Source organism: Drosophila kikkawai, chromosome 3R (assembly GCF_030179895.1).
Source record: "Drosophila kikkawai strain 14028-0561.14 chromosome 3R, DkikHiC1v2, whole genome shotgun sequence".
In the NCBI taxonomy this organism is placed as follows: Eukaryota; Metazoa; Arthropoda; class Insecta; order Diptera; family Drosophilidae; genus Drosophila; species Drosophila kikkawai.
The window spans coordinates 32241358-32252646 of record NC_091731.1 but is presented as its reverse complement, the minus strand read 5'-3'; the positions used below and the strand labels follow the sequence as shown (position 1 = coordinate 32252646).

The window sequence follows — 11289 nt, the reverse complement described above, 5'->3', positions numbered from 1 at the left end:
AGAAATCATACATAAGAAGCCTTAAATAAATGTTAAAAATAAATACAATAAAAAAAACAAAGGGTTTTCTGAAGTCAGAAATTGTTACATTACATTTTCCAACAAAATTTAATTTAAAATATTGAAATATTTGATTCTGAAAGAGATGTGTTTACCTTTTTGCTTAAGTTCATGTAACATTTTCAACACATACATCTTCCACGATTCTTCAGACATAACTTAACTATATAATAAAAAAAAGTAAAGTACTCTCCCATCAAACGGCAAAGCCATTTTTCGCAAAACCATCAACAAAATAATCTTACAAGTTAGTAAATGAGTTTAACCAGAACATTTTGTTTAGCAAGAGCGTCTTGGCTAGACGAAATCCTATGCGACCTATACTTGTTAAACCACCCACGGAGACGAACGATTTGTAACTTTAAGAAAACGATCTATGCAATATGAACGTACACTGTCCAACAAGAAACCTACATGGAATACTTATTGATATTAAAACTATCACTCGAATTGAACGAAAGCTAAATGTCTAAACTAGTCAACAAAATAAATAATGAAATTGAAACGCTTATACCTAATAATATTAAATCTTAAAACCTAATGAAGTTTATTTAACCAACCGAATTGGAAGATGTTATCAAATCGGTTTTAGTTGCTAAATGTCCACGACAATTATGAACGAGAACGAATATCCACTGTGCTATATGCTATATGTCGAGATCAACGTTTAATTGTTATAGCTAGTTGCCAGACCTTAATATGTGTAACTAACTTTTAGCATTACCTTTAATTCGTATTTAGTTGAAACTAAATTAAATCAAAATGTACCTATAGTAAATGTAAATTACGATAATAATTTTGTCAGCCTAAGCGATATGTATGTATATGTAAATGAAAGCCGAGATGTTAAAAATCCCCACGCTACCATCCGGCCATCTCGAATGTTTATCCTCTAAGTTAACCAAAATATTTCATTTGTGTACACTATCCCTATGAATTAATAATAAATGAAACTAAAACTTAACAAGAGCAAACGTGGTTAGTGATTTGGATTGTTTATAATAAGTAAACGATAGGAAAAAAAACCCTCGAAACATTAATTAAACTAAAACTACAATAAAAATAACAATACTATCATATGCTACGAAAAATTCATTTATGTGTAAATTCAATATTTAATTCTTTTTGTCATTAAAAACTGATTCAAGCCTGCCTAACGAAACATAATGTATGTGTTGTCAACTTTCCAAATAATTAACAATTAAACTCTCCCAAAAATTAATCATTAAAATGAATGAGAAAGTAAATCCACTAAAATGTACCTTCAGTTTGATAATGTGAACTAGGAAAAACTTAAGTGTAGGTAGTTTTAGTAGGTCTTATGAGTGTCAATGCCTCAGTTCTTAAACACAACCATTCGAATTTCGTTGAAACTTTAGTTTTAGAACAAGAAAAATAAATCATAACTGTTCTTATGCCACTCTAAATAATAATAATAATGCAAGAAACAACAAAAAAGATAAGAAAAGTAATTGAAACAAAGCCTCACAACAGAATGGGTAATGGATAAAAACCGATAAACATTTTAATAAAAATAAAAATTTAATTATTTATTGGGTTGTTTTACTTTTATTTGGTGGGTTTTGGTATGTAAAATCTCCGATTTAAATGAACTTTTCCATTTAAACCTCCCCCAAATTGGCATAGAATACAAAATATTTGTTTAAATGTATGTTTATTTATTTGAAATATCAGTTTTAATGCCGCACTGTTCACAATTACTTGCCTCAAATATCCAATGTTTCGGTTTTACATATTGCTGTTGTTAAATACAGATCTTGAGCATCGTTATATTGTATAACTTTATCCATTTTAAGTTGGATTTCTTGCGAAATGTGCCGTTTTTTCATACAAACTATTTAGTTTCCATATGCTATGAAGATGCCGAGTTGATTGTTTTTAATGTTATTTGAAGAGTAGATTCTTTTATTTTTGTTTTTGGTTTTGATTTTATATGCTTGATGATGTTTTTGTGCTATAAATATTTTGCTACATTCAATTCTCCTTAAGGTTAAGAGATGTTTAATTTGAAAATTGCATTTCTTAAATATTTCAATGCTTTTATCTTATTTTTTCTTTTTTTGCTACAAATCCAACACATGAACATGAATTTAATTTGTATGCAGATTTCTCCTCTCTTAACCTAGAACTGTGTATTTAATTCAACTCCATGACTTACTAAGAATTTTAAAATAAATAATTTATTTTAAATACAATATATTTTAGGGTTCTTTCATTAGTTTGTAAATTTAATATAATTTTGTCCTTGTAGATTTAATTTATTTAATTAATTTATTTAGACGTTGTGAGGGGGGTACAAAGTGTGACGTTCAGGCTACGCTTAACTAACAACAAAATTCACATATAACAACAATAAAATGAAAATGTTACAAAAAATATATATGTATGTTTGTATATATATATATATATATTAATTATAGTTGATGGTGTATGGTAAAAATACAATGTAAATATAGAGATTTTTCTTGTTTGTGTGCTTGGTACTTGCCATTTAACATTTTGTGCTACTTTTGATGACTTCCCATTTATAAATAGTTGCACTTACACAATGAGATGTCTAAATAATAAATTTGTTTTCGATGCAGGTAAGTTGGATTCGACAAAATTCGTTACGATTACCCAATATTAATTCATTGGAGCAGTTAAAAAGACTACTTAAAAACAGTAGGGATGCTAGTCCTATTTTCAGGATTAAGGATAAATTACATATTCAATGCTAAGATGTTCCTTTTGCTCCTTGCTCAAAAAAATAAACCATAAATAAATAATAATATAATTTTGTAAATACATAAAATATTTGGCATTTAATTTCGTGAAGCTCTACGAATTGATTTTTTTTAGCACAAAAATTTGCACAAGATTCATAAAAATGATTGGAAAATATATATTTTGGGCTGGGTCTTTGGATGGCAATGCGTTTTTTGTTGAAGCCAGAACAAAAATCTGTCAATCATTCTCATTCTTGTGGAATGCTGTGTGTTATATCATATGTTACTTACATCATTTGGCATTGTGTTAGCGTACGAAAATGGCCACAAAGAAAACTTAATTGGTAATCAAAAGTCTTATGGGGGGCAGGGGGAACAAATTTTGAAAGAAATTTGATTGCTTTTCATTTTGTTTACATTTAACCATTGGTTTTGTCATTTAACACTATACTTTTATACCTTTATACTTTTGTGCTTATGTTTTTGTTTTTCTATATATTTAATACACATGCTATGTATTAAATCTATGAATTCGAAACATTCTCGCTAGGCTAAGTATTATGGAGCTTGTTTTTAGAGGTGGAGAAACATATTGATTGCAGAGATCGATGTTCGCGGTAATTACAAAAAAATAAAAATAAATGAATTAAATTTTTAGTAAAAAAAAGCTAAGATTGAACAAAATATATAAAAAATACACATACAAATGTATTAAATTTGTAATCAAAAGTGTCTCAAAAATAAACAAATAAAAATTAATTATACAGGGAAAATTGTAACTTAAAGTGAACATAAATTCACATGAACATCGATTTTTCCAAAAATGTAAACAAAAAAAAATATGCATAGATTATCCACCTCTTTTGTTAATGTTTATATAAAGTTTACTGTTTGTGTTTGTTGTAGAAATATCTTGTTTAGAAAAGTGTCATTTTGTTTTTGTTTTTTCTCGCTCTGCTAGCATATCAAGTTCATATAAAGTCCACTTTCCGCGACATTGCCTCGCGTTGTGCTTTAAAAACTCTTCACAAATCCCAAAAGGTGTTGTCGTATCTCAAATACAATTGCTCAGCTTGTTGTCTGTCGTTTGTCTTCTGGTTAAAAGTACTACAAAAGTGTGGTGTTGTCGTGTTGTTCTTGTTGTTTGTCGTTTTTTTTTTTTGCTGCTGTTAAAGTATTGACCTGGGGACGTCGGACATTATCTGCTAAATGCATATACCCCCATTCGCACGCACACGCCTTTAGTAATAACGCTCGCAATGCATCCGTTTCGATTTGGTTTGTTAGTACTTCTCATCGTCCGTTATTTCCCTATGGGAGTTCTGTAATTCTCAGGCCTTGTAGTGCTGATTCCTCACCGCACAGCACAGGCTCAGGGCGAAGGTCAGGGAGAGCAGCTCCAGCAGAATAACAGCGGCAGTGACGGCAAAGATGGTGACCCAGTTCTCGTAAATTATATCAATCAGTTTGTCAACGCAGCCCTGTAAGAAATAAGAGTTAAATCTATAAGCTTTTTGTTTATAACAAAGTTTTAATTGTTTGTTTATAGAAGTCATTCCCGAGTTCTTTTCTTACAAACAAACCCAGCCAGTCAGAAGTTTTGAAATGCGTGTTGAATATCAATATTAATGAATACAGTTTTATCGTCTCGGCGTCGGCAGGCGTGAATTTTTATTAGCCCAGTTGCTGAAAGCGAAGAGCTTGCCGGAGAAAAATCAACAAATGCGTAAATGATCATTAATTTTTATGGCCAGCGAAATTATGAATCGGCCACACCTATCAATTGACTTTAATGGGCTTTTTCGGTAGTTTTTAGAATCGATAAAAGAGCGTTGAATGAATGGTAAATTAGGTTTACTTCAGACATTTGTTTACATGGGATAATACCCAGCACCTTAGAGGATCTTCTCATTATTACCTGCTGATAAATGGCAGCATTTAGGGGACCACCAAATTTCAAACGACGCGACAGATCGCACTCATTATCCTTTAGATCATCTTTGCAGCAGGATTCGGGTATATTGTAGAAGACATTCATGGAAGAAACGGCAATCTCCACAATATTTGTGCGATCCACGTTATTAAAACGACTCGTGGCCCAATCGCCAGGTCCATCGGCACCGCAGCACTTCAACTGAAAGAAGATAATATAAATCAGGTTTCTTGTGAGCTTTGGCATATGTCCAAATATTTACATTCTTTTGCAGCGTATCGAATGTGACGGTGCGCGAACTCATGGTGGACTGTCCGTACTCCTCCTGAACTGAGGACTTGACGGCCGCCCGGACAATGTCATCCAGCTTATCTTTATTGTGGAAGGCCCAGGCACCGGCTGCAATTTGTGCCACCATCACAATGAGTATGACACAGAAGAACTGTAAGAGCAATCACAGATTTATGAATGAATGCTCGTGGAAACACTAGTGGGCGTTGGGTTAATAAACTCGTTGACATTTAAGAAAGATTTATTCACACTGGAAATAAGCAGAAACCCTAATGATAAGCTATAATTCTTTGAAAAATTCAATGATTCCTTGTATAAAAATAATTATTTTTAGATTTTATAGGTTTAAAATCCTTAAAACAAAATTTAATGCAGGTTTTGCTTGAGTTTATTTCCATTTTAAACTTACTTTAAGATTTAAAAAGCTTTATTAATCAGTTTATTTAATATTATTCAAGGATTTAAGCTAGAGATTTCGCATATTATCCCCCATTTTTTGAGTGCAACGATTGGCAGTCTTGCCCAGACATTGTGGGCGAGCCTCCGCTGCAATTATGCGAGCTTAGCTGTGTGGGCCACACAACTGCATCCAGTTTAATTGGAATTTCCAGACATTGGGACTACCATATAATTTTTTTACTCCATTTTTACTTACCGAAACCAGCAGACACTGCGACTCTCGGCACACGCCCCAGCAGCCGAAGAATGCGCCCAGGGTGATCAATATGCCGATGCCCAGGAAAACGTAGAGGGCTATATGGTAATGATTGTAGGATTGTGTCATGGACAGCATGAACGTGGGATCTGTCAGCATCCAGACGGATGTGACCACGATGGTCAGGCCAATGAGCTGCAAGCGAAATCAGAGACCGATTATAAGTACAAGTTATTTTTAGTATAGACTTTACGCATTTTCTGTGTAAAATTGTAAAATTTATAAAAGTTGCATTGGAACACACTGGGAACACGCGCCAATGACGCCATCTGGCAAGGCGGCAATTAAAGTGGGAGGAGGTCTTCCCTCCCCATAGACTACCCCGAGTCCAAACTTATGATGTCAGCATGAAATTCTACTTGACTTTTGTGATTTTGTTGCTTTTAATTTAATTAAATTGGGAGAGTACTGTTATATAGTGAAAAAATAAATATGAAAACAAAAAAAAGGTACAGAAACAATGTGCAAATTATTATTCTATTTTTTGTTAAATCTACATATGTATATGCTTATCAGTTTATAGGTTCAGAACATTGATCCCAACGAGAAGCTGAGACGCTTTTAGCTCTTATCGTTTCCTCGCCTTATCAGCTTACAAATTGCAAACTTATTCCCCCTTTAAAAATTAACTAGAAAAATTTGTATGATTCTCCTTCTTCAATTGAATTTTCTGTATAAAAATTGAATCACTTAACTTGAAAAGGGCAAGCAAATCATCTATGAAAATGTTGCATTTAAATTTAAGTTCGTGCAATGAGTGTGAAAATCTAATAAAGAGCTAATGACTTAATAGGTGAGGCACACACAAGTGTCAGAGTGAGTGTGTGTATATATACGTTCATTAATTATTCAGCTAAAATATTCATCTCAAGGAAATTGAGTGTGCGATGAGAACTAATCAAGAGATGTAAACAAGAGAACTTATTATAAGGGAAAATATGTAAATTTAAAAGCCACCTGCAAACGGAAGCAAACTGAAAAGAATTTCAAAACAGAAAAACATATCTTATCTAAGTATTTTTCCTTTACTGTAGAGTTTTCGTATTGCCAAGAAATCTAGAGCATTTCTAGCATCCATGCTACTTGATAAGATTACGCAGCATAGCTGGAAATTATTTCAGTTATTACAAGGTCTTTTAGGTTACAAAGTCTAGACTTTAACTTGACGAAAATGATGTAAAATATTACCATTTCTCATAGTGTACGAATTTTAAACATTATTCTTTATGAGACCGAGAGGGTTAATTCAAGCCTCACCCCAGAGTTTCAATAATCCCATTATTTTTGGCGCTCAAACATAAAAAAATGAGATACAGCTCCCCAGAGAAAAAGGCAGCCGGAAAGTGAGAGTGACTTAACAACAAAGAGTGCCGCAAAAATTCATGAAAACCTAATGAAACACAAGAGGAAGCACCGGAGACCGGCTTTATGCGGGTGGTCCACGAAAGAGCAAGCTATGGAAAATGGAAAATGGAAAAACCCAGTTGCAACCGGAGAGCGAGTGGGACAAAAAGTGTGCCACACAAAGTGCACGATACTGCCGCCCTAAAAGTTCATATATGAGTGTGGCTGTCTGCGTGAGTGCAGCTAACGGAAAAACTGTTTGTGGAAATGTAATACAATGTTGCACCATTCGAGGGCTGTTTATTGAGTAACAAAAAATGATGGCAACATAACCAGCATATAAATAACTTTTGCAATTTTGAGAGATTGTTATGAAATTGAAATGCTTAGATAGAAGAGAGTTTAAAATTAAAAATAGATATTTTTTTTAAATAATTTACTACTCTAATACTATAACCCCTATTACCAAAAATTCAATTTCGTATAAAACCACTTTAAAGTTCTGTGAAAAGTTCTCTAAACGATTTACATTTCAAAAAACTTTTACAAAAAACTGACCCCATTTCAAATCAATTCCATTTTTCCGTGTACGAATGAAATCCACGCCTTATTTGTAGCTATGTTTGTTGCAGTTTTACGATTCTCGGTACGTACAGAAACTCGTACATATCCTGACACCATGTCGCGTGTCCATGACAAACAAACGAGCGGCTAATAAAAGTCCTTCGTTGACCCACTTTTCAGAGCCGAGGCGTCGACAGGCGGAAAACGAGAGAGCTTCGAGAAATTACAACGCGAAAAGAGGGTTACAAGAGTGCAGCTGGCTCTGCCATATGCATGTCCAGTTGTCGTTATTGTGCCACAATTAACCGCATCGATTCCAAACTGCAGACGCGCCAGCAAACAGTTTGCAAAATACAAACTATAAATGAAAAATGAAAAATGAATGAAGCGCCACTTATGAATAATTGAGTGAAAAATAGCACAGTGAATTATGCATGTAGAAGAGACAGAAATAGATACAGGCGACCTTTCCTAAGACAGAATTAGGTTTTCCCTAGGAAGGTTAAAGGTGATATATTTTGTAAGGATCTTTGAACTTGATAGATTAAGATAATCATAAATTTAATAAATATTTGTCCAAGGGATTTAATAAATACAAATATATAAAGTATAGAACTTTGAAACTAAACTTGATTAAAAGGGATAATACAATTATTCTTTTTGCATAAACTCTTATGAACCCATTGAATTACCTACATTTTTCACTTAAAAAGACTCCACTGTAAGTAAATGAATTGCTTTTCGTTGGGTGGATAGGGGGCGCAAGTCTTGTCAGATGGCCAACGGACAGCTTTTTTTTGGTCACTGTCAACTTCAATGACGGCAGCGGCGGTGGCGGCATTTTAGCATTTTAGACGCTCGCCGTCGACCTCCCGGCATCTCAAAATCTGGGATCTTGGATCTCGGCATCATTGTGGAACGTCAGCGTCCTCAGAGATCGTGCCGTTTGATCACGATGCCCCACGGCGACGATGAAAATGGAAATGTTTGGAAACCGATGCGCACAGTGGAGAGGAAATCGAATTTGAATCGATTGCAGGACAGTGGTTATAACATTTTCAAATGCCTCAAAAGGTAATTTAAAATACAATCTATATTTAATTAATATAATCTTAGTTTTATAAAGCAAGTTAATTATATAACTTTCATATTTCAAAGTTCCTAGGCGGAATTAATGTTGGTTTTGAGTATATTAAATCTTAAAATCAATATATTTTGCTGATTCGATTTTGATTTTCTGTTTCTAACATAATTATGACAAATAGAAGCTATTAAATCGTTAAATGCCTGTTGCCGCATTACTTATTAATGTCTAATTCAATAAATTTCATTATTTATAACCTTCCATATGTTAAAAATACACTTAAACCAATGACTGGCTAGCGTACAGCTATATTTATACATTTCTGACGCACTTTCAGTCCATAGATCGCTCTAAAAATAGTTCAACCGATTAGTGAAACAAACTGCATCACAAATTCAATCACATTTTGCTGCCTTCTATAAACATCAAACACATACCACTGTGCAACAAACAAAAACAACGAAAACAAAGACATCACAGGCCAAGAAAAACTACACCGAAAATAAGTAAGATAGAATAAGATAAGATAAGAAAAGATATTAACAGGAATTACATCAATAGATACACAATTGATCTGTTTACCTGAATTATTACATTAAATTAGAAGAATACAAAGTGGCCCGGGTCTTAGTAGTAGGGGAATTAGCTTTTGTAATGAAAATGGGGCTTAGTTTTATATTTAATAAAATATATCTGAGGGTCTTAATTAGGAAATACTTCAAGAAATACTTATAAAAAGCTTTCCAGCATAAATTAAAAACAGTTACAATTCATTTCTAAATTTATTTTAATAAAAAATCAAATATTGTTCAGTGTATTTGCCGTATTCTATGAGCGGACGCATATGTTTTTGTTGTTTTTCGTCCGTATTCGAAAATAGCTTTTGACTAATAAATACTATAGACAGAAATCGAAAAAAGGCAGCAACAATCAACAAACCAAAGCCGAAAAAAAAAATTCAAAACAACCAGCAGCATAAGCATCAAAAATCTTAAATTTGTTGCCCAAAGGAAAAGCGAAACTGATTTCGCAAGTGGAAGAAGACTTGGGGGAAAACAAACACAAACAGACAATAATTGAATGAACAATTGAAAGCCGAGGCAATGTTGAAAGTCAGAAAGTCAAAAACGTTGCGTAAAAACACAAATAAAATAAACCCCTTTTGGATTTGCAGGGTGGGGTGCCTAATTTAGATCCTTTTTTACTGGATACTGGATAAACCCCCGCTGAAGTTTGTAAAAATATCAAACGCACGTATACGTTATAAAAATAATAAAAAACAGAAAAACAACAGGAAAAGGCAGAAGCCGAAGAAAAACAACTGAACAAACGTGTATAAGGGGAGAGAGGCGGGAAAAGAAAAAGAGCCCGAAGTGGGGAGGGAGATGCCTCAATATCTGTCTGTGTGGGTGTTTGTGGGCGTGCGGGTGTACATATGTGTGTGTGTGTCATTCACTCCTCCTACAACGGAACTTCTATTGTTTGTGGGGGAGTAGGAGTCGAGAGCGCTACTCAGCGAAAATAGGAAAAGAGGAGCAAGTGGTGGATACATAGCTCTTATCGAAAGATATAGCTTGAAAATTAGAACGTTTTCATAACTTTAATTGATTAACGTTATCAGAATTTATAATTTGTTATCATAAAAAAATGTTTTTTGCAGTATAACTATTTAATTTCTTGCAAGATATATTTTATAAATTAAAAAAAAAGTATTTAATTGGTCGAATAACTTTAACAACCAAATATAACACTTTTCTTTCGTTTTTTTTGTTTTCAAATATTTATTAATTAAAACCCAGTCTTATTTGTTGTCATCTCTGAGCGGGAAGAGAGCGAACCCGAGAAGACGATAGGACACCAAAGGAGCAACTCTCAAAGAGCGTGCGCATGGCCCCTATCCCTCCCCACGCCCCACTGAACCAGGGGCGTAGGGAATACACAACATACAAGCACAAGCTCGCCCAAAACACCCACATACACACACACACACGCGCGTGCAGAGATTGAGGTCCGTGTGTTCCAGTTGTTGTTGTGATGGGAGAGCCAGGGCAGAGACCATCAGGATTTGTTAGTGTCGCCTACATTACACATACCCAGAATAAAATGTTTATAAGGACCATCAGATATTTGACGCACGAACAGCAGCCGTTGAGCCCCATGGCGGATGTGGGATTTGTTCTTTTCTGGCTTTGGTTTAACTGGTTTTGGTCGCCACCACCGAGATGCTTGTGGCAGGAAAACGGAGTGGGACTGCAGCGACGCACTGCACTTTTTCACTTTCACACTTTTCGCCACACTCTCGGATCGGCGCACTTTATCTTTTCGGATTTATCAGATTTTCCGGAAGCAAACCTGCGATTTGAGCCGCTGTTATAGACCGTTGCGAGCGATTTATTTAAAATTTTATTTGTACTCGGCAGCGTCGCATCTAGAGGTGGCAAAACCGCGATATCGCAACTATCGATGTTTGATGTTTTCAAAACATCGATTTTTTTTACTATCGATGTTTTTTGATCGAAAACCGTCAACATACGACAGTCTGGTACTTTTGGTCGCTGGGACCGAAAAG

General features: G+C 34.3%; 1 protein-coding gene across 1 annotated transcript; it reads right to left on the bottom strand.

Annotated features, from left to right (window-relative positions):
• Positions 1-1718: 1718 nt before the first annotated feature.
• Tsp96F (Tetraspanin 96F) lies at positions 1719-11159 on the bottom strand. Its single transcript, XM_017171325.3, has 5 exons — positions 10814-11159; positions 5669-5863; positions 4985-5164; positions 4708-4923; positions 1719-4270 (listed from the first exon to the last, which is right to left on the bottom strand). Exons 1-5 carry the CDS (start codon positions 10877-10879, stop codon positions 4121-4123), a joined length of 807 nt encoding a protein of 268 aa, XP_017026814.1. The 5' UTR covers positions 10880-11159; the 3' UTR covers positions 1719-4120.
• Positions 11160-11289: the final 130 nt, after the last annotated feature.